At 42.0% G+C, this 23,039-nt stretch overlaps 1 protein-coding gene across 2 annotated transcripts in view; it reads right to left on the bottom strand.

The window, feature by feature from the left end:
- Nucleotides 1–5,716: 5,716 nt before the first annotated feature.
- Nucleotides 5,717–23,039, bottom strand: part of UBE2O (ubiquitin conjugating enzyme E2 O) — a 126,713-nt gene continuing 109,390 nt past the window's right edge. For both annotated transcript variants that reach the window (XM_030208196.1, XM_030208195.1), the window contains 2 exons: nt 7,572–7,629; nt 5,717–7,187 (listed from right to left, as the gene is read on the bottom strand). In XM_030208196.1, coding sequence (XP_030064056.1) covers nt 6,427–7,187; nt 7,572–7,629 — 819 coding nt within the window. In that variant the 3' untranslated portion in view covers nt 5,717–6,426. The remainder of the gene's footprint in view (nt 7,188–7,571; nt 7,630–23,039) is intronic.

The following is a 23,039-nucleotide window of genomic DNA, read 5'->3' as shown; positions in this document are numbered from 1 at the left end:
GTTAGTTTAGCAGGGTTTAAAAAAGGTTTGGATAGCTTCCTAAAAGAAAAGTTCATAAGCCATTATTAAAATGGCTAGGGAAAATCCACTGCTTATTTCTAGGATAAGCAGCATAAAATGTATTGTAGTGTTTTGGGATCTTGCCAGGTACTTGTAACCTGGATTGGCCACAAATGGAAACAGGATGCTGGGTTTGATGGACCTTTAGTCTGTTCCAGTATGGCAATGTTTATGTACTTGTATACTGTTTAGCAAAGGCTGTTAACTGTGGCAGATCTGCATGCTCAAACAGTTGAAGTCCTACCACGCGAGTTTTTGGAAGGTTGGGAGGAAGCGTGATCAGCTTTTAAAAGTATCTTGGAAATACAGTGCATCAGTACCCCCACCCCCAAATTCTACATTTAAGCATTGACTACTTTTTGGAAGCCAACAAAACATTTGGGGAGAATCACACTTTCTTGTGATAGATGGCCTGTGTTAAACTGGATGCATAATTCTGTTTTAAAAGGTGAGGGCAGCTTAAATTTTTTGTTACTTAATTGTAGCCCAGTAGGACTAAGTAGCCCTGCTGGGCTACAATTGTTCTCTCAGATAGAGTTTGTTTTGATATATAGAGGGTAATTGTATACCTAGTGTAAGCCTGTTTTCAGGCACCCTGTTTTAAGTCAGATTTATAAATCTATGTACATACTTGTCTTTAAAAAATATTAGTGTAAGAGGCAGAAATTGTACCTACATTGTAGGCAGACATTTACACCCACACTGAATGTAAACGTCTGCATCTATAATTTAAGTATGCACATAGATTAAAATATTTTATCATTTATGTGCATACTTGCAAACTCAATGCTAGCTCTGCCCAAGCTCCATCCCTGTACATTCCTACTACCAAAGGGGGCACCATCATGTCCACTGCATATACTTTGTACCAGTCAACATTTTATGAGACCACACACACACACACACACACACACACACACACACACACACACACACACACACATGTGACATCAGAAAGGCAGCTTTTTTTTTTTTCCTTCATTTTCATAATGGTGGATAAGATTTGGAATTGCACATAAAGCCATTTTGATAGTGCAGCACTAAACAATTTGACAGCATTCCATAAGATTGTCACCTCTGAGGCAGGTGACCACTGAAATACAGCTCCGTGTTAAGTCAGTTTAATTGTGGACTATGTTCTACAACACCAAAGAAAGACTGTGATAAAATATATATATCACATTCATTGTTGATTTAATCAAGAATTGATAATGAGTATGACTGTTGGGCAGAGTGGATGGGTTCAGGTCTTTATCTGCCATCACTTACTATGTTACTATCAATATACCTCTTGTTTTGAACTGAGACACTTCATTTTGGCTTCTCTGTGGATTTCCATTGTCCTACCCTACTCTTCTTTTTGGATCTTCAAGATAGTTTTTCTAGTTCTGACTTAATTTTAGAAAATGACCCCCATAACAAGTTATAGAAGAGCTGTCTCTGAAAATATTCCAGGCAAACATCTGTCCTTGCTTAAACTGCATGTCAGTCTCAGTCACAAGGCTATTTGCTGTTGCATAACTAGACTAGAATGTAAGTGCCAAACAGCAGGCGCTATCCATCTTGTGTCTATACAGACCTGTGCACAGCGCTATTACACTACAGAGATGCCAGAGACCTGTTACATCCTACCCTCCACCCCATTCTTACACGTTTCTTCCAGCTTTGACTCTGTGATGAGAGACTACTGTGCTTAGTGGATCTTTAGTCTAATGAAGCACACAACTGCCATACCTCAATGTTAGATTTTCACTATACTTATATGGAAAAGGTAAATGAACTGTGGCTTCAGGGGAAGGAGGTGGGTGGGTGGGCTAGGAACAACAGGCGGGCTGGATTTTGGAGCAGTGACTGCTCCGTGCTCATCCCTCCAAGCTGTGTGTGTGTGGTGTGGGGTGGGGGGGGGGGGTGAGGGCTGGGGCAGAACATCCTTGCTGCTCTGGAGGTTTGAATGAAAAGTGGTGAAATGGCACTGGAGACTGTTCATACAGAAAATTAAGCACCATATCTACAAAATTGGGCAGCCCATGGAGACATGGTGCTGTAAGTCAGTGTTTCCCCAAGTCCAGTCCTGGAGTACCCCTTGCCAGTCAGGTTTTCAGGATATCCATAATGAATATACATGAACTTGCTTTGCACACATTGCTTCCATTATATGCACTTTTCTATCATGCATATAACCTGACTAGCAAGGGGTAGTCCAGGACCAGACTTGAGAAACACTGCTCTAGGTGACCGGAATGTTCATCCTGACTTTTGCATTTTGAGGCTTGGGCACCAGAAAAGGTAGACTTCAGTAAAACTTACGTTGGAAAAAGCTGCATTACCTAAGATCTACTCTAGCCAAAACAAAAAGAAAGCTCCAAACAGGTCAAAGGATATGACCACACCCTTCAAGCCAGGACTCTACAAGATGCTTTATGTTTTATTTGCTTCTGCTCCAGCCCAAACACGTCTTTGTCCACTCTAAATCTCTTGTTCCCACTTGTAAAGAGAGATGAATGGGTTATGAATGAATAAATTAAACTGGACCTTGCTGTTGAACGTGTTTCACTGGAAAGGAGGTCATTTCCTCAGGAAGTTAAAAAATGTATCAAGTGTAATGCAACAGCAGTCAGCATGACCCACCTCAGTATTTTATATATTTTATTATCAAAACGGCTAGTAATGTCACTATATCTTCATTTTAAGATGTAGAAACAGCAGCTTGCTTTCATCCCATTGCTTTCTATAAACTAAAGATTTGTCCTACAACACATATATATATGACGACAGATCCCCTGTCCTGGAGAATGAAGACCTAGCTCTGCAAGGTTTTTGGTGTACAAACAGATTTCACACTACCTGTAAGAGAAAGGCAGCATTCTATGCAGTATACAGAGGTAACTTTAATGACAACAGCTCCTCACTCTTTCACATTAGCCAAACAAAACACGCTTGTAAAAACAAAACCAATTTATACATATGTTGTAAAGAACCAAGCATTCAGCATGTTACAGTACATAGCTAAGCAAGATTCAATTAATTCCAGTCCCCAGAATTAAATACTGTACAGTAATTTAGGCTACAGACTGTAGAATTCTTTAAATAATTTCTTCTTAAAAACGGTTGCAGGCTATGTCTCACTTTAATTTACACCATACAGTCATTTAGCCAATTTTAAGGCTAATATAGATCATGCTTTGGCCATTTTGATTTTTTGCCCGTTACTAACATTATAACCCTTAAATTATTACACAGTACACATATAACAAAGCTACGTAAGTGTGCTCAATAGCCCCGACGGCATTCTTTCACATAAAAAAAAATAAAGCTTAGGAAAAAAAAAAGTGTGTAAACCTCTGTGCTCATTAGTGAGCAGGGATGGTAGAGAAGGGCAAGGGAATGAAATGTGGGGTACAGAAAATCATGCACTAGGAGGACGATGTATAGGCTGGTGCATTCTCACCAGGAGACAGATGCAACTCTTGTAGTCTTCATGGAATTATAATCCCAAAGTGGTTTATTAAACACGAGATGTTCTGTGAAAGGGGGTTGTAAAGTGACTGTATACTCTTAAATACACAACATGCAAAGTCTGACAGGATCCCAAACGAGATGGAGAGTCAGCAGGCTGGTAACTGTCTACACCACTGGCATCATACAGGCATCTCAGATCACCTGAATGCTTTCATCTGACACGTCAGTGTGAATTCAGTAAATAGAAGCTACTTCTGAACAAATATGGACTTGGATTCACTGTATGCGCCAGATTTCATTCTACAGCAGTGTAGAACAGCCTAGTGCCACATAACTAGTTCTGTAAAAAGCAACCTAAAATCAAGTGCAGAATGACGACAAACTGGAAGAACCTCAGAAGCCTGCAAGTACAAGTCTCTCTGCAATTTCTGGAGTCCAACTGACCCTCTATCTTAAAATGTTTACTTTCTGTATATAACCAGGGTAAGGTTAGTCTGGAATTATAATGTTCAGCTCTGTGTACTTTACTGAAACAGCACTTTCTCCAAGTCAGGAATTAGAAAAGAATACAGTGCCCTTGATTTAACGTCTTGGGCCTCTTTTACAAAGCCGCACTACCAATTCCCAGTGCAGCAAATGAGTGGGCTTCCTCTCATTTGCCACACACGAATAGCTAGCATGGTTTTGTAAAACAAGCCCTTAGTGACTTGCTAAAAGCTGATTTTCCTATTACCAATCTAGATAGATCCTTATTGCCACCTTGCCCTCCCCCCCCCCCCCCACTATTTGTGGTATAAATCACTGGCCCTGGACACCAACATTCTCTTTCTACATCAAATTCCCACTATTGACGCTAACCATCGCTGTGACCAGCACAGCATTATCACCTACCAAGCTACAGTGGCAGCCCATAGACACCTAAGATCTTTCAGATATAATGCTCCGACATCAAAAGTAATGGAATGATGTGAACCAGCTTTTACATCATCTCAACCAAGAGTCCTCCATAGTAGCAGGGTAAGGATAACAATGCTCTGATGACTGTGCTTGGTTATTTTAAACTAGAACAACTCAGTTAAATCCATGATTTGCTATTTACTTGCACAGCTATGATTTAACAGACATATAGTGAAACCACCACCTTTTACAATCTTAATCTCAATCTTAACCTCCCTGCAGGAGGTTTCATTTTCAAAGTGATAAGGAATGAAAACCTTACCTTAAACAAAAACATTCCTGCCATACTAAGACAACCCAAAATGTGTAATACATCTTAAGAGATCTGGAATGAAGAAAAGGCAGCTCTGAAAATTAACTGATGTGTTGAGAAGGTGGGAAAGTTTGAATTTTATACTACAAATCAATGCTTCTGAAGGAGAGGGAAGCATGGCTATTTCAGGAAAGGTTGGCGGTTCCTCTTACCACTAAAAGCTGGCAGAGGCATAAGTCCCAAGTGGCAAAATGTTTAAATTCGGCATGAGCTATCCTGTAGGCATGGTATGATCGTCATGCATCAGACTTTGAGAAATCTTAGCTTAAAATCTGTACGCTTTAATAAATACACAGGCTGCTCAAAGACAGTAGGTAGCTGCTGAGAGGAACCCAATACATCATTACCTCTTATAGCACTATTTAACACATGAACATGGGGAGTGCAAGGTCAGGCCTCTCACAATTGCACAACACAAATTTGTACCTATGGGGAAAATCCTTTAAAAAATATATCATGTACTACATTCAGAGCTCCCCTATCTGCAACAGATCACTGGTAACACACTCAGAGCAACAAAACTAACAGTGATTTATGCCAACATAAAACAAACAAAAAAAAAAATATTATAAGTATCAGACAAGAAGTTGCTTTAAAAAAAATTTGTTCCACTATTAAATATGAGGCTGGGCCAGCAAGGAGTTAGTACTTCTGAGTATGTATTTTTTTTTAAGTTACATTCAGCAGCATAACATATTCAGATCAGAAGACCTTCTCCAGGTCTTGACCTTTGTACCCACTTTTTTCCAGTGGGCCACAATCATGCAGCAGGAGCCAGATCAATAATACTCCAAATGAGTTTTGTTTGCTGCTAGACTGCAAGAGTAGGGAAACCAAATCAGGAAAGCAGCCGCTGCCACCCATAGTGCAGTTCATAAATATTCAGTATCTCACCCCCCCCCCCCCCAAAAAAAAAAAAACCCACACACAAAAACCCCACACAAACCACCCACACCATTATGTTAGAAATATTGATTTTTGTTTTTAAGTGTTTATCAAAATGAACCCCAATCTACCAGGAAAGAAAACACTAGGGACATGAGTGGTTTTATTTATGTACGTTCTCAGGCACAGGACAGTGGCATTCTCACTCTTCAGGAAGTACCAATCCTCTTCCTTTCAAGAGAATTAGAGGGCCAGACTTCCTGAGAGAGAGAATGCAACTGAAACCAAGCCCCTCTTCCTACTAAATAAGGGAATGGAAGACTCCTCATGAGCACACTGTTGGTCTAATGATCAAAGTATATGTCCTGAATCACACAAGCCTGGTGAGAGTCAGTGGAGAGGCTTCAAGCTTCCATTAACCCTTCACAGTCCTTTCTGCATACAAGAAACCAGTTTACAGGCTACCTTCCCTTCCATCCCTGCCCTCCAAGTCTAAATCCTGTTGATTTAATAATATTCCATTTCATTCTCACACTTAAGCAGCAGAAATGAAAATTCCCTTTCCCTGAATTTCTGTAAACAACTTCCTGACCTGATGATGAAGAGTGAGAGGCAATGATGTGATTATTTGAGCCTGGATAACCAAGAAATCAAGGCATACAACATCACGGAGGAGAATGGAAGAGCGAAAGATGCAGCTTCCCTTTCCAGCTACTTGCTGCTCTAATGTCAATGTTCCAACATTTTTCTCTTTATTTGTCCTCTCTGCGCTCTGGGATATTGGCCTCAATCAAAGCAGCCTTATACTGCTGAAGGCCTCCTTGGATGCTCTTAATGAACCCCTTGGATAGTGGGAAGAGAGGGAAGCCAATGTCAGGATAACCACTTTTCTCAGGTAAGAAGCTCCGGTAGCTCTTTCTCCTTTTCTTTGGCTTGACACTAGGTTGCAATGTAGTTTCTTGGGTTGCTCTAGGCTCATCTATTGCCAGAGTTACCGTCTTGCCCTGCCCTGCGCTCTCAGAGTCTGAATACTGATAAGTGTCACTGACAGCTTGGGTTGAAGCTCCACACCCAGAATCGTCTAACTCCTTCCTGTCCAATGCTGAATCTAAACATTCCATTTTTCCTCTCTCAGCCTCCTTCTCCAAAGCATTACTGCATTCTCCTGGTACCAATACATTTGTTGGGCTGTCACTCTGGGTACAGGAGGCTAAGAGGTTGGAAATTGAGTCTGCTCTGCTGTTTGTATGCTCATGGTTTCGCTCTACCAGCTCACTGGTTTCTAGCCAAGAATTTATCCGGTTGACAAGCCGCCAGCCACAGCCATGGAAATGTTCTCGGATCTCCTCCTCAAAGACCTCTACCGGTCGACGCAGAAGCTGCATCATAGATTGCAATACACGGATCAATGCCATCTCATTGTAGCAGCGGCTGTTCTCATATCCCTCCTGTAGACCCCGGTCACTGTCGAAGCCTGCTTCATTATAATAAGGCTCATTCACAAGGATGAGTCCTGCATAGAAAAAAAAAAAAGCAGGAGTCAAATTATTTTACATATAAAAACAAGACATGTCCAAAAAAGGAGGATTCCCATTAGTGTATGCTGCCAGTGTAGGGAGAGGATACAGGATCAGAAAAGATGCATGAAGCAGCTAAGTGGACGTTTGGTGAAGCAGAGGGTGTTGCAGATCAAGGTTTATGAACATTAACAGAACAGTTTAGTGCAAACTGAAGTTCTACATTCTTTGCTGGTGGAGTCTCTGGATAGAAACACACAAACTTTCTAAACCACAAGGCATTGAACCTGGCCTTCTGTCCCTTTAAAAACAAATATTTACCTAGTTGGCCTTAATCTTTTCTGTCAGCAAGGGGTGGTTTCCCCTCCCCATGCCCTCACCTTGGATAGAGATTAGTACTTGTAGTAGACTGGATTTGCTAGTCCACCTCTCAGTCCCCTGGAAAACATGCAAGAAAAAAAAAAAGTTAACTTAGGTGACTAAACTATATGAGCAAACAAAAAACAAAGAGGAGAAAAGCATACAAATAATTCTTCTAAAACCAAAACACCAGAAAGCATAGTGAGAAAGAGCTCTCCAACCAAATTCTAAGTTATGATTAGATGGATAGTCCTAATGTGGAGGCTGCTTTCCTTCAATTATATTCACCATCCTCCCTCTTAGGGATATTTAAATTTCGCTGCACTTCAATGCACCTAATATTAACCACATGAATATATGTGTGCACCACCTCTGACCTCTCCATCTTCATCCATTCAGAAACTTCCATGAAGTTCAAGTGTGGAAAAAAAGGTGACTCATTGGCTTTTGACCCTGGTAGTAGCTTCACATTTCCTTCTGAAGAGATGTATCTTTAGCAGCAGAGTGGCTAACCCCTACAGAAGAGGGCTTTAAACTAGAATTACTGGGGGCTGGGTGATAAAGCCTCAGGTATGTGAAACATTAAATACTTCTATGGATATGGGCTCTCAGTGTTTTAAGCTTTTTTTTTTTTTCAAGCATTTGTTGATTTCATTTTTTGACTTCCAGTGATGTCATGTTTTTGGCACCAAAATTGTGCAAATACATTAAAGCGAGGCATACCAAGTTTAGATTATTTAACATTTATAGCTTATTTACCACCCCCATGGGTACCTGTCTTAAGGTAAGAATGTGATTTTTAATGTTTACATGCCTTTTCATTTTAGCATTTATTAACTGGATTGTTTTTGCAGTCTTTTCCACATGGTTTAGATATATTGAGATCTGTAGACACCTCTGAGCACCTTTTTAGACTTCACTACTATTAGTACCAATCATTTCTATAGTGCTACCAGACATAAGCAACTCTGTACACATTATATGCTGGTACTTTTTGTATCCCTAGAGGGCTCACAAAAGTTTTTGTACCTGGGGCAATGGAGGTTAAGTGACTTGCCCAAGGTCACAAGAAGCTGCAGTGGGAATCAAACCCTTTCCTTATTTGTTTTTCCTCAGTTTTTTTTTTTTTATATCAATTTTTATTGATAACACTTGAACACAATACATCAAATAATTCGAACAATACATAGGAGATGTCATCAAGCTTATAATTTTTCTCCCTCTTCCCCCAACTCCCCCCCCCCCCCCTCTATCCCCACCCTCAACTCTTTCCCATTACCGGTTCTGTTAACAGTTCAATATCTTGCTTCTCGCAACGGGTGTCAGAGTGTCCCAAAACGGGAGCCAGATTTTACAGAACTGGTCTCCTTTTTTCGAGGCTAAGTCTCCCACTTTTTTCTTTTCTAGCATGCAGCATTGCATCATGGCTCCTCGCCATTGCGGTGTTCCAGGTGGGTCTGGTTGTAGCCACAATTGTAGTATGGTACGTTTGCCCATCAAGACTACTCTTTTCAAGAACTCTTTAAGTCCCTCTGGTGACTTGCCACGAATCCTAAAGACAAATAGCTGTCCTGGCGTTGGTTGCCAGTGTATGTTCCACATTTGCGATACTTGTCCCAGTTTTTTCCAGAAGGGGGTCACTTTTGAGCAATACCAAAACATATGCCCTAGAGAGGCTCCCACAGTTCCACATTTTGGGCAGTCGTCTGTTGTTCTCAGGGTCGCCTTATAAGCCCTGTGTGGTGATATGTACAGTCTCATGATAAATTTGTAGTGCATTTCCTGCCAAGTCACATTCTCTGTCACCCGATACACACCCATTAAGCACAGTTTGATCTGTTCTGGGTCCGGTTTCCACCGCAGCTCCTGATGCCATTGTTGTGACACTTGCGTGTAGTCAAGTGTCCCCTGTAAATCTCTTAGATGATGATGGAAGTACTTAAGCGGTACTTTTAACTGTGCTTCCAGGCCCAGCATCTCACTCATGGATTCCCATACTTGCTGAGTAAGAGCCAATGCAGGCAATGTTCATATGTAATGTTTGAGCTGCATATATTGAAAATAGTCTTTCTGTCCAAGTCCGAATTCTGTGCACAGGGCCTGGAATGTTTTAATGGTCCCTGTCTCAGACACCACCTGAAATAAGTATTTAATACTACAAATCTCCCATTTCCTAAACAAAGCAGATTTCCCCCCCTCTGGGAATGCTAGGTTACCTTTAATGGGTAGTAGTGGAGACACTACACTGTTCCATTTGTTTTTCTTACTCAACCATTTCCATGTTTTCCGCAAAGGGTTCAATAGAAATCTATATGGGCCCAGGTTTGGGAGTTCTTCTGATGGGGCATGTAGCCAGTAAGCAAATCCCATTGGGGCCATCAGCGAGGTTTCCACTTTCGTGCAGGAGAAAAACTCCCTTGAGCGAAACCAGTCCGATAAGTGCCTCAAATTACAGGCGATTGGTATAAGTTTTAAGTCAAGTAGCCCCAACCCCCCTTTTAGACAAGGTCTCATAAGTTTATGTAATCCAATGCGTGCACGTTTTCCCTGCCCCAAGAATGTTGTAAGGGTTTTATGTAGCCACCTCTCCTCTTTATATCCCAATATAGCAGGAATCATCTGGAAGATGTATGTCCATTTGGGAAAAATAAACATGTTATACATGGTGATTCTTCCCCTCAAAGACAGAGGTAGGCCCTGCCATCCCTGCAGAGCTTCTTTTGTATGCCTCTTCAAGGGGTCCATATTCTCTTTGTACAGATTTGTTAAATCCCTCGGTACATTAACCCCTAGGTACTTGAGCGTGCCCACGGCCCATTGAAAGGGGAAAGGGCCCTCCCACTCCTTTTGCACTGTTTCCTGTACTGAAAGGGCCAATGATTTTTGCAAATTTAATTGTAACCCTGAGTAGAACCCAAATTCGTCTATGACTTCTAGTAGGCGTTGGACTGAGGTCTTCGGTTGAGTAAGTGTAAGGAGCATATCGTCAGCGAAGGCCAGTGTTTTTATTAATGTCCCGTGTAGTGTGACTCCCTGTATGTCCGGGTCTAGTAGCATTGTGCGCAAGAGTGGCTCTAAGTATAAGAGGAACAATAGAGGGGATAATGGGCATCCCTGCCTGGTGCCACGCTCCACTCTAAAGGGTTTAGATCTGGTGCCATTTATTAATATTTGGGCTGTGGTATTTTTGTATAGTGTTTTCGTGGCATCTAAAAACCAGCCATCCAAGCCCGTGTGCTCAAGTACCTGAAACATGTAATCCCAGTTAACTTTATCAAACGCTTTGGCTGCATCTAGGCTAACCAATAGGAGAGGATCTCCTGTAGCCTGCCCATACGCCACTGCTAAGAGGGCTTTCCGTACCTGTTGAACCGCCTGACGGCCCTTAACAAACCCTACCTGGTGTTCTCCGATCAACATTGGCATGTGATACATCAGTCTATTTGCCAGTATTCGGGACAGGATCTTGACATCAACATTAATAAGGGAGATGGGTCTATAAGATTCTACTTGATCTTTAGGTTTACCCGGCTTAGGAATTAAGGTAATCAACACTTCGTTCTCTCTGGGCGAAAAGGATCCCCTAGCAACCACTGCATCTAAATAGTCCGCCAACGCTCCACACAGTTGTGGTGTCAGCATTTTATAATATTCATTGGAGAAGCCGTCCAATCCTGGTGCTGATCCTATTTGTAAGGCTTTTATTACTTTAAATACTTCTTGTGTTTGTAGGGGCGCAGATAATATTTGACGGGCTTCTTCTGGCAATCGTGGCATTTTTGCATCTTCTAAATAATCTTTAGTCAGGGGGCCTTGGACCCTATTTTTGGGAGTATACATCTGCGTAAAGTGTTCATAGAATGTATTTACTATATCTTGTAATTGGTTAAGTTTGTCTCCCTTAGAGTTTTCAAACACTGGGATAAATCGCTGTGCAGTGGTTGCCTTTGCCACCCTTGCCAATAGTTTCCCAGATTTATTCCCAAATCGCTGAAAATTTAGGCGTCGCGCTGTTAATTGTTTCTTTGCTTGCTCATGTATCAGGGAATTTAATGCTACTAGGGCTGCTGACATTGAGTCTCTATTGGCTATTGTTGGGTTACTCAAGTATTTCCTCTTGGCCTTCACATATACTGTTTCTGAATGTAGTATCCCGGCCGCCAGGCGCTTTTTTCTAGCACACCGAAATGCTATTACTTCTCCCCTCATAACCGCCTTAGAAGCTTCCCAATATGTTATAGGTGAGTCACATGATATCAGGTTTGTATCTTCGTATAATTGCCATTTTTCTTGCAGGTGAGCTAGCAGTTGTTTATCCTGATACAAATATGCAGGGAATCTCCATTTGTTACCCTCTCCACCACCCCCCACCTACGTTAATTTCCACCCAGATCATGTTATGGTCCGATATTTCCATAGGGCCGATAGTGGCTTTCTGGACTTTAAAGAACCAGGATTGTGATATCAGTATGTAATCAATTCTAGACCAGGAAGAATGTACTTTAGACTGATGTGTATAGTCCTTTGTGGTAGGGTGGAGGGCACGCCACGGGTCAATTAATTGGAGATGTTTACAGAGCGCTGGTATCCCTTTCCCTTTACCAGACCCTGGGATAGCCGTGGGTGAGGATCTATCCAGACTCGGGTCTAGTACTTGACCCGAGGGGCATCATTATGTTGCAGTCCTAATGCTATAAGGGTCTGGAAAAAATTTGGGCTATAAGCATTTGGGGCATATATTGCACAGATGTAAAACTTTTGCCCTTGGTAGTTTATCTGTAAAAGTACAATTCGTCCCTCAGTGTCTCTGTGGATTAATTTGGTTGTGCAAGGTAATCCCTTACGGATGAGTATTACTACCCCGCTCTTCCTATTACCCGAAGAGGAGAAGTGGCTTTCACCCACCCATTGTTGACAGAGTTTTTCGTGTTCTGTGTCAGACAACTTTGTTTCCTGTAAGCAGGCAATATCTATACCTTGCCGCTTTATCTGGGTCAGGATTTTATATCGTTTTACAGGTGATGTGATACCTGAAACATTCCATGATAATATTTTAAGTCCAGATCGACTAATCTTTTCTTTGTTTCATTGAAACTATTATAAATATCATCAAGGTAGTCCTCCGGGAGCCCAGCCTCCCCCGGAGGGTGTATGATTTAATGTGTGGTTTAATGTGTGGGAGAACTTGCATTATCCCTAACACTCCATATGCAAGAACAGACATTATTAAGAACCTCCCCTCTATTTTGCTACGTATCCCCACTCCTATCACTTCCCTCCCATCCTCTCCCACCCCCCTCCCTCCCTATACCTAAACCCCTTTCCTCCCCCCCTTGTTCCCAAAGTTGCCTCGAGAGGGATAACCCCATCTAGGCAGAGTCACAGCATGCCGGTTCCCCGCTCACCCCCAGGCCCCTCAATGTTACAATTAAACTTATAAAGTTATAACCTCTATGTATAAAGTCTTTACATTATTGTTTATCCCGTCAGGACAATCAATCACAAGTTATGCTCACCACCACATGTCCAAAACCGGATCAAGCCGGTGCTTCCTGACTTTTCAGTTCTTGGTTAATATATTGCAGTGCTGAGTGTTCTGATGTAAAGGATATCCATTTCCCGTTTTTCATGATTTTTAATGTAGCAGGGTAAAGTAGCATAAATCTGGTGTTTTGTTCAATCAAAGCTGTACACACCGGGTGAAATTTTCTTCTTCTTTCTTGTGTTGGCTGAGTAATCTTGAAATATGCGGATCTGGGCACCCGCGTAGGTTAGGGAATCTCTTTTCTGACGGAATCCCTGTAGAATTTCTTCTTTATGGATATAGTTGTGAACTTTCATAATTACTACTCTGGGTTTTGATCCATTTTGGCGTGGTTTCCCCAGCCTGTGTGCTCTTTCAATGCATAGTGGGCCTCTGCTGTCTGAGATAGCAAATTCTTTAGAAAGCCAGCTTTCAAGCAATGTGCCCAGATTTTTATCAGGAATTGTTTCGGGCAGGCCCACCAGTCTAAGATTACATCGTCTGGCTCTGTTCTCCAGTTCATCCAGCTTCTCCTCTTGGGCAGCCAGGCGTTTCTTAAGGTTGGAAAGTTCTGGCTCATGTTGTTGCCAAGTCTCTTCAATTTCGGAGACTCTTTTCCACCTCCGCGGTTCTGCTAGTGATCTCACCCAACCGGCCATCTAATTTCTCCAGCTTCCCCTGTAATGTAAGGAATCGGGGTTCCAGCGCTGTACTCACCGCCACTACTAATTGCGCAAGCTGTCTGGCGGTAAATTCAGCCTCGCGGCGATGCAGCCGCCATCTTGGATTCACCGCTCGCTACCGGGAGCTTTTCTTTTTCGTTCTTCGAGCTCTTCCTCGTGCTTCCAAGCGGCATGGGAACGAGGAATGGGTCCATACACCTTCCGCAACACTAACGGGACTAGGTTGGTATTTTTGAGGTCAGTTTAGTTCGTAGGGCGCCGGGAGCGAGCAGGGTCCGCGGAGCAGCACAAAAGCGTTGCTACTGCTCCAACTGCATCACGTGACCCCGTTTTTCCTCAGTTTTTAATCTGTTTTCAATCAATATGATTTTTACTTTCACTTTGTTTGCTGTATGCAAATTTTTGCATGTAACAGTGCTTATTATAGCTACTGTTTTAATGCAATTTTAAAGATTCATTCATATTTTTTTGTGTTATGCTGCCCTGGTTTGGAGATCTGCACTATATGACCCTTTCAACTGCATATTTAGCAGTCCAGTTAGATATGCTTTTTCTTAAGATCTGTACTATTAGGTAGTGTCAATTTGGAATAGAGATTTATCCAGCCTGCCTTAAACAAATTTTTTAAAATTATTATGCCTACAACAGTTACATTTCTATGGCTGCTCCATTTTCAGAGATCTGTACTAGATAATCCTCTTAACTGTATAACAGCAGCCCTACACTGAAGTGGAGAAGCCATGAAAAGAAGAACATGTCATAAAATCCCCTGAAGTAGCTAAGCGAAACAGGGAATCCCTGTTGAGAAATTAAGAGAAAATAAGTGTCAAGCCTTCTGATGACGAATCATAATGCATGAAGATTAAGTGCACTCGAGATCTCTTTTGTTATTTATATGACTGAAGACTAGACTGTTCATTGGTGGTTTGGAACATGGGAAGCCGCTAGTAACATTTTTTGCTCTTTATAGGTTTTTGGGATTTTTGATTCTTATTTTAGTGGAGTTGTTTCTGACCAGTAATTAGATGTTTCCAACCTCTGATGTGTGAAATTTGACCGAGGTCTTTTCTCCACTAAGTTTTGTATAAAATAATTTTGTTTTGGGGTTATTAGAGCTTTTTGATTGTCATTACTCAAGAGTATTTTTTTTTTTAGTTGCTTTTCTATTTTGGTTTACTCTTTTCCCTTTTTTTTTTTTTTTTTTTTTAATATTCCAACATTTTTATTGATGACAAGACAATTAAACATCTCTAACGGTTTAAGTGGACAGAAAGTCAAACATCAAGAATTGCACAACAAAAGACAATATGAATGTCAGTCATCAAACTTTAGCAATTTATCCCCCCTCCCCTAGTATATTCCATCAAGATAATAATGATAAAACAATACTAGCTCCCCCATAGACAAACGTATCAGAAGCTACATACATAACTGTCAGTCATTGTATCATCTATCCACCACCTTGTTAACAGTCTCCTCCCCTCCCTACCCCCTCCCCCTACTACCAGATTATGTGGATACTCATCCTATTATAAGAGCGCTTCGCCCTAATATATATGCCAGTCCACTATGTGTCAGCTTATAGGAGTTTATAACCGTAAAGTCCAGAGGGGGGGGGGGGGGGGCTTGTTTCTTATGGCCCCTTAATCCTCTGTTCGACCTGTATTTACTGTAATGCTTTTATTTTTCCATGCGCGATCCATGAGACCTGTACTAGATAGTCCCTTCAATTGGGAGTAGTTTCAATTACTCAGTTCTTGTTTCGTACATCCCTATTATGTTTTAGCTTTTATATTCTCTTATAGTTTACATCAGGAGCTGGATAACCTTACATGTGCAACCTTATAAGTATATTAGGTGACTGCCTAGGTAAAGTATGTTTTTTTTTTTTTTTGGGGGGGGGGGGGTTCTTTGCAACTCTAATGTATTTTTTTTTTTTTTTACTTTTAATAGAATATAGCACTGTAATGCAATTCTTATACCCCTCTTTTCATTTTTATCCTTAGGTGGATTTTTGTCCATATATACTTGTGAATTTGCCCCTGAAGCAGGTACTAGGTGCCAAAACATGTTGGGCATGTGGACTATGACAAAGTGATTTGGACTTCTTTATTCCACCTTTGATTAAGGTTGCTTTAAATTTATGAAAAAATTAAATACAGCTCCTGGCTTAGTATTTGCTGCTCTGTTTTTGGAACTATTGGTTTGCAGCATTTGGACCTCTTATTTTTTTTGCCTTTGAACTTTGTAGGGATCTAGTTATACCAGACTATAAACTGTACATGGAAGACTGGGTAGGACAGTAGACTTCAACACGTGGCCTATGGGCCCACTTGTAGCCCCAGTAGTCTATTTTTGCAGAAAATATAACCGATAGCTGAAAAGGAGAAATTAGGTCTTACCTGATAATCTCTTTCCATTAGTCCTTCCCCCTATTCCAGAAACTGTGGGATAATTTATTTATTTTATTTGTAGCATTTGTATCCCACATTTTCCCACCTATTTGCAGGCTCAATGTGGCTTACATTTGCCGTAATGGCGGGTGCCATTTCCGGGTAACAGAATTACAAAGGCATTGCATTAAGGTGCATACATACAGGGAAAAGGAGAATACGTTATAGCATTGTATACTGTTCATGAGTAATAGATTGGATTGTATATATTAAGTCATCTACTATACTATAGAAAGATCATATTCGACTTAAGGATTAGATTGGTGGTGCTTGTTCGTTACTATCAGAGAGGTTAGTCAATTGAAATGAGTTCGGTTTTCTGGTTCAAGTGCAGTCTTATTATTTATTCTTGAGGGCGAATGTTATTGGTATGCCTTCTTGAACAAATCAGTTTTTAGTAGTCTTCGGAAGCTGGTTAGATCTTGCGTTGTTTTTATGGCTTTCGGTAATGCGTTCCATAGTTGCGTGCAGATGTAGGAGAAACTGGTTGCGTATGTGGATTTGTATTTTAGACCTTTACAGTTGGGGTAGTGGAGATTGAGGAATGTGCATGCTGATCTTTTTGCGTTCCTAGTAGGTAAGTCTATGAGGTCTGACACGTAGGTCGGGGCTTCCCAGTGAATGATTTTGTGGACCAGGGTGCAAACTTTAAACGCAATTCGCTCTTTTAATGGGAGCCAGTGCAGCTTTTCTCTTAGGGGTTTGACGCTTTCGTATTTCGCTTTCCCAAATATTATTCTGTGTTTTGAGCGGTTTGAAGCTTCTTAATGATTTGTTCTCTGCATGCGGCATAAATGGCATTGCAGTAGTCTAGATGGCTTAGCACCATTGACTGTACTAGGCTGCGGAATACTTCCCTTGGGAAGAAAGGTTTGATCCTTTTGAGTTTCCACATTGAGTAGAACATTTTCTTTTCTGTATTTTTCGCGTGGTCTTCAAGTGTAAGATTTCGGTCAATTGTGACTCCCAAAATTTTCAGACTGTCTGAGACCGGAAGGGTGTAATCTGGAGTGTTTATGGTACTGGGTTTGTTTGTGTTATATTGTGATGATAGTATGAGACATTGTGTCTTTTCTGCATTTAGCTTTAGTTGGAATGCGTCTCCGCCCATGAGTTCATTAGTTGGAGGCTGTGTTTGTTTGATTTCATTTGTGATTTCGGTTATGTCATGTTTGAACGGGATGTATATTGTGACATCGTCTGCATAGATGTATGGGTTGAGTCCTTGGTTGGATAGCGTTTTGGTTAGTGGTATCATTATTAAATTAATGAGGGTTGGTGATAGCGGTGATCCTTGTGGTACTCCGCATTCAGGTTTCCATGGTGTTGATGTTGATATTTTTGATTTGTGTCCAACAACCAGCAGGTAGAGATAGAGAACTGAAAACTGAGCCGAGACAACTCTTGGCATCAAGTCCACCTCCTCAGTATTTATGTAGACAAGCAATAAGGAGAAACTCAGAACATACACACAACCACCTTAAAACAACTTACTAGTTAACATTAACCAGACGAGCAAGCATGTGTGGACCAATTATCTGACAACTTGTAGAGAACAAGAGATATGCAGGAAGTCCCATGCAGGGTGACAGTCATTATTTGACCCATTACTTTGCACCAACTAAACATCTAAGAAACCGCAGGCAGGCCTTTGGAATAGTGGGAAGGATAATGGGAAAAAAATTATTAGTTAAGACCTAATTTCTCCTTCCATTATATAGCTTCTCACTATTCCAGAACCTGTGGGATATTTAAAAGCAATCCCTAGAGTGGGTGGGATCCTGGTGCCGCTGCCCTCTGGACCGAAGCCCTAAAACTGGTTTATGAGCATGCCACCTGTAGTGCTTGGCAAAGGTATGCAGCACTTTGCAAATACCTGCCAGAGACAGTAAGGCAGTCTCCGCCCAGAATGTCACTGTACACCCTCGTAGAATGACCTCGCAAGGCTTGAGGAGCCTGCTTCCCTGCAAGCAAATAAGCTGACACGATAGTCTCCTTCAGCCATATAGCAACTGTGGGCTTGGAAGCCATGAGGCCAAGCCTCTGTTTACCAAAAAGCACAGTCAGGGCCGGTCTTAGGCCGAGGCGGCCGCATAGGGCCCCGCGCTTAGGGGGGCCCCACGTGGCGCGCCTCAGTCAGCCTTGACCTAGTTCCGCCTGGGGATCGCCGCCGCTCGTCCGAACTGCCCGCCCTCTTCTCTCCCCCACGCTCGATCATCGATCCCATTCCCTTTCCTTTTTTGCTTTTAAATTTACCTCCAGTCCGGCAGCGTCAGTGAAAGCGCTCCCAGCCAGTAAAAGCGCTTCTCTTCACTGTGTCCCGCCTTCTTCTGACGTCATGACGTCAGAAGAAGGCGGGACACAGTGAAGAGAAGCGCTTTTACTGGCGCTGCCGGACTGGAGGTAAATTTAAAAGCAAAAAAGGAAAGGGAATGGGATCGATGATCGATCGTGGGGGAGAGAAGAGGGCGGGCAGGGGAAAGAGGGACATGGATGGGAGGGCAGGGCCCAGGGAGAGGAGAAATTGCTGGAAATGGAGGAGAAGGGAGAGGGGACAATTACTGGATGTGGATGGAGGAGGGAAGGGCAGAGAGGGCCAAGGATGGACTTGGATGGGATGGCAGGGCCCAGGGAGAGGAGAAATTGCTGGAAATGGAGTGGAGGGGAGAGAGGAGAAATGCTGGATGTGGATGGAGGGCAAATTGTTGAATTTAAGGGCTGGATCGGAACACTTTGAAGGCAGATGCTGAAACTGGAGAAAGGATAGGGACAGGGGGCTATAGATGGTAGACAGAACACATAAGGACACAGGAGGATGGTGGACACGGTGAGAGAAAAAATATCAAACAGAAAGAAGACACTGCATAAAACAGAAGACACTGGGACCAAAGCGAATAGAAAAACTAAATGATCAGACAACAAAGGTAGAAAAAAAGTACTTTATTCAGAATTTATTAATTGGAATATGTCAGCTTTTAGAAATGTGCATCTGTGATATTTTGCATGTAAGTTTCAATTTTTCTAGTATTGCTGCATGCTGAGTGTGACTTCTTGAGGTAACTTTCCATTCAGTATTTTGCCTTCATATTTGTTGTGTCATGTGTTTTTCATGTGTGATCAAGGTACAGTATCCTGCTAGAGTGTAGTATTTGCAGCCCTTTTTTTTTTTCACAGGGTAGTGTATTGGTGTTATAGAGCCTGGTGTAATTACAGTTCTGCCTTTCCATGCATAAGGTTGTAGCTCGTCCTGTCCTTGGAATTAGTGCCGTTATGGTTTGGTAAGGTTCTGACTGTGTTTTTGCACAAGTTTATGTATAGTGTTTTGCAGTGGAGAGATTGTGTGTCCGCACCTCTGACCCCCCGGGGTTATGAGAATTTGAACTACTAATTGTGGACTTGAACTGAATAATTTCTTGGGAGGGGGGGTTTCATGATAGCATTGTGCTTATTATTTCAAATCAGTTTTTCTGTACAAGTTTAGCTTCATTTGTCTTTATTTGAAATTTCATAAATAAAAAATTTTCTAAAAATTGAATAATCTTAATGGGCGGGGCAGGGCTAGGATAGGGGCGGGGCTAGGATGGGGCCCCACCAAATTGGTCTGCATAGGGCCCCGCACTTGCTAAGACCGGCCCTGAGCACAGTGTCTGATTTGCAAAGCTCATTCATGACTTCCAGATATTTAATGAGGACTATGCACAATGAGAAGGTTCAAAAGAATAATAATGAGCCTCTTTGTGCTCTCTGTGAAAGGATGGAAGCTCCATAGACTGGTTGAGATAAAATGCAATGCGGATACCACTTTCAGAAGAAAGGAAGGAACAGTGTGCAGGGAGACCCCCCCCCCCCCTCTGTAAAGGGAACCCGACAAGAGAGCCTGAAGCTCCAAAACCATACAAGTCAACAACAGCCACCAAGAATGCTATGTCTTTAAAGTAAGATCTTTCAAGGCGGCCTTTCGAAGTGGCTCAAAAAACTAAATTAAAGTTTCATTCTTGACATGCCATATGAAAGGAGGCTGCAAGTGGCCAGCTCCCCACAAGAATAGAACGATATCTGGGTGAGCCACAAGAGATGTCTTCTTTAGTCAGCCCCTGAAACAGGCCAAAACTGCAATCTTAACTTTTAGAGAACCCAACTCCAGTCCTTTCTGAAGACCTGCCTGAAGAAATGCTAGGATATGCACGATCTGAGCACAGAATGGAGTGTCCATATTCAGAACACCAGCCTTCGAACATCCTCCACACCCTTAATATGCCATGGATGTACAGGTTTCCGAGCCTGAAGCAAGATAGCAATAACTGAATCAGAATAACCTTTTCATCTCAACAAAGCTCTTTCAATGGCCAAGCCTCGAGACCAAAAGGGACACAGATCATCCATGAGAACTGTGACCTTGCTTCAGTAGGCTGTGTACCTGCATCTAGCAATCAGGTATGCATAGTACAGCTAATCTGGGGCTACAAGAATTATTTGCCTGTGGTGCAACACAATCCTTTTCAACCTGTAGCCTACTGTGGACCAAGGAGGGAAGACACAGTAGATGCGTCTCCAGCCAGGGCTGCAGTTGGACATCGATCCTTTTTTTTTTTTTTTTTAATTTTTTTATTTATCATTTTCACATTATTACAAGCATTACTACTTGGATAAGAAAAACAGTTAGAAAATCTTCAAGTTAACAAAAATCCAGGAAACCATTACAAAACTTGCATTAGACCACCAATTCGGGGCTAAGAGCCGTTAACTTAGGAGAAAGTATATTCAATAAAACAGATTTCAAGATGCAATAAAGCGTTAGTAGATTATTATAACCCCCCAAATCATATCATATTGCCCTTTATTTAAATCTTGAAGCTAAACAAGACGGTTTAAATTCAACAAGTACTATAGTAATTTTTTCTGAGAAATAAATTGTTTTAAATGTTCAGGATTAAAGAAAACATATTTCGTCCCCAAATATTTTATGTTGCATTTACACGGATAATTCAAGTGGAATGAGGCTCCTAAAGACAGAATTTCTGGTCGAAGTGCTAGGAAATCCTTCCTCCTAGTTTGGGTTAGTTTAGTAACATCTGGGAATACCCAGATTTTCCCTCCATAAAATGGAGTTTGTATATTCTTCAAAGCCATTTTCCTGACGAGTTCTAAGTCTTGGAGAAATACAAATGAAACCAACAGAGTCTGTCGCTCAAGTTCATCATACAACGACGTTTCCAACAATTCAGAAGCATTCAATTCTGGTTGTTCCAACCTTTGCCCAGTTTTCTTTGTAGGAAGGTAATAAATTTTAGTTACTGGAGGTATACTTTCCGAAGAAAATTTTAAATTTTCCAGCAAATATCTTTTGAAGATCTCTAAAGGAGTATATATTAAAGTCCGTGGAAAATTTAAAAAACGTAAGTTTAACCTCCTATTAAAGTTTTCAAAATACTCCAATTTATTGTGGATCAACATATTGTCTTGTATCAATTTAACTGAGGTTTCTTTTAATTTAGAGTTTTCATTTGACAAAATCTTAATCTTTTCAGAGACCTCCTCTTTCATAGAGGCAAATGCAATAGATAAATCCTTCACATTACTCACTAATGGTTCGATTTTACTCGTTGAAATCATCACCGTCTGCAAAGATTCCCATATTGCTTCAAGAGTCACTGCCGGCGAGGAGATCTGAGATATTCCTGATCTCTGTGCCTTCTTACTCTCAGCCGTCGTTGTTATATAGGCCTCGGCTGGAACTTCTAGATGTGGGCCCAATTGTAGCTCTCCTTTCCCGTCACCAAGGTTGGGGGCTACACCTCCACTCTCGGTTGCAGCCGGTTGCGGTGGTGGTGGGCGAGCCGGGGGGGGGGGGGGGGGGGGGACAGCGAAACGTCCTGCACCAAGAACTCAGCTTCTCCTTGAGCCACGAGTTCAGCGGGGCTTCCCGGCATCATCATAGGGGTTCTCGCGAGGAATCCCTAAATGGTAGGCTGTGTTGTGAGTGGAAGTCAAAGCCGGATGGGCACCGGTCTTCAAAACACCTTTCCTGTTGGTATAAGGCATCACGGAAAGCTTGAAGTAAAGAAACTTAATAAGAAAAATGCACCAGGAGGTTAGCGTTTAAACACAGCAATACCCGAGGTTCACAAGCGGTTCGATGTTGCTGCCACCATCTTGCTCCGCCCGGTCTGGACATCGATCCTTATTGAGTCTGGTTCTTTTCTTTTTGACAGCTGAATAACTTGGGCACTTTGGTATTCCTTTTTGTTGCCATCAAGTCCAGAAGCAGAGAACCCATTGATCCACTATCAGCTGAAAAACCTGGCTAGATGGTTCCCATTCTCCTGGCTAAGGACCCTGCAATATGAGCTGCCAACAAGCAGAGAAGATTTTTGTCTGTATAACTCACTTGGAAGGCCGTCTCCACTGCCATCGAATGGCTGTGAGTCGCATCTTTCTTCCCAATACAAGCCACTGCCATCACATTGTCAGAGAAAACTCCGACCAGGGTCCCCGTCAGAGAGGGAGCAAAGTTATGTAAGGCATTCCGCACTGCCCTGAGCTCCATTTGATTTAATCAACCAAGACGACTCCTGTTCTGTTCAGGTGTGCTGTGCCAGATGGAACTTGTAATGAGCTCCCCAACCCCACTTGCTGGCGACCATTGTCACACCTCCCATTGTGCTATTGGAAAGGGAGCTCCAACAACCAAATTCCTGGGTGACAACCACAACTGCATATTCCGGTTTAGCAACCGGTGTCCAAGGAAGATGAAGGTTGTACTTCTGTGACACCGGAGACCAGAGGCTGAGAAGGAGCTAGTCTGCTCTTCTTGAAATTGATTGCCCA

The sequence above is a fragment of the Microcaecilia unicolor genome, chromosome 6 (assembly GCF_901765095.1).
Source record: "Microcaecilia unicolor chromosome 6, aMicUni1.1, whole genome shotgun sequence".
NCBI lineage: Eukaryota > Metazoa > Chordata > Amphibia > Gymnophiona > Siphonopidae > Microcaecilia > Microcaecilia unicolor.
This window is presented reverse-complemented; position numbering and strand designations above follow the sequence as displayed.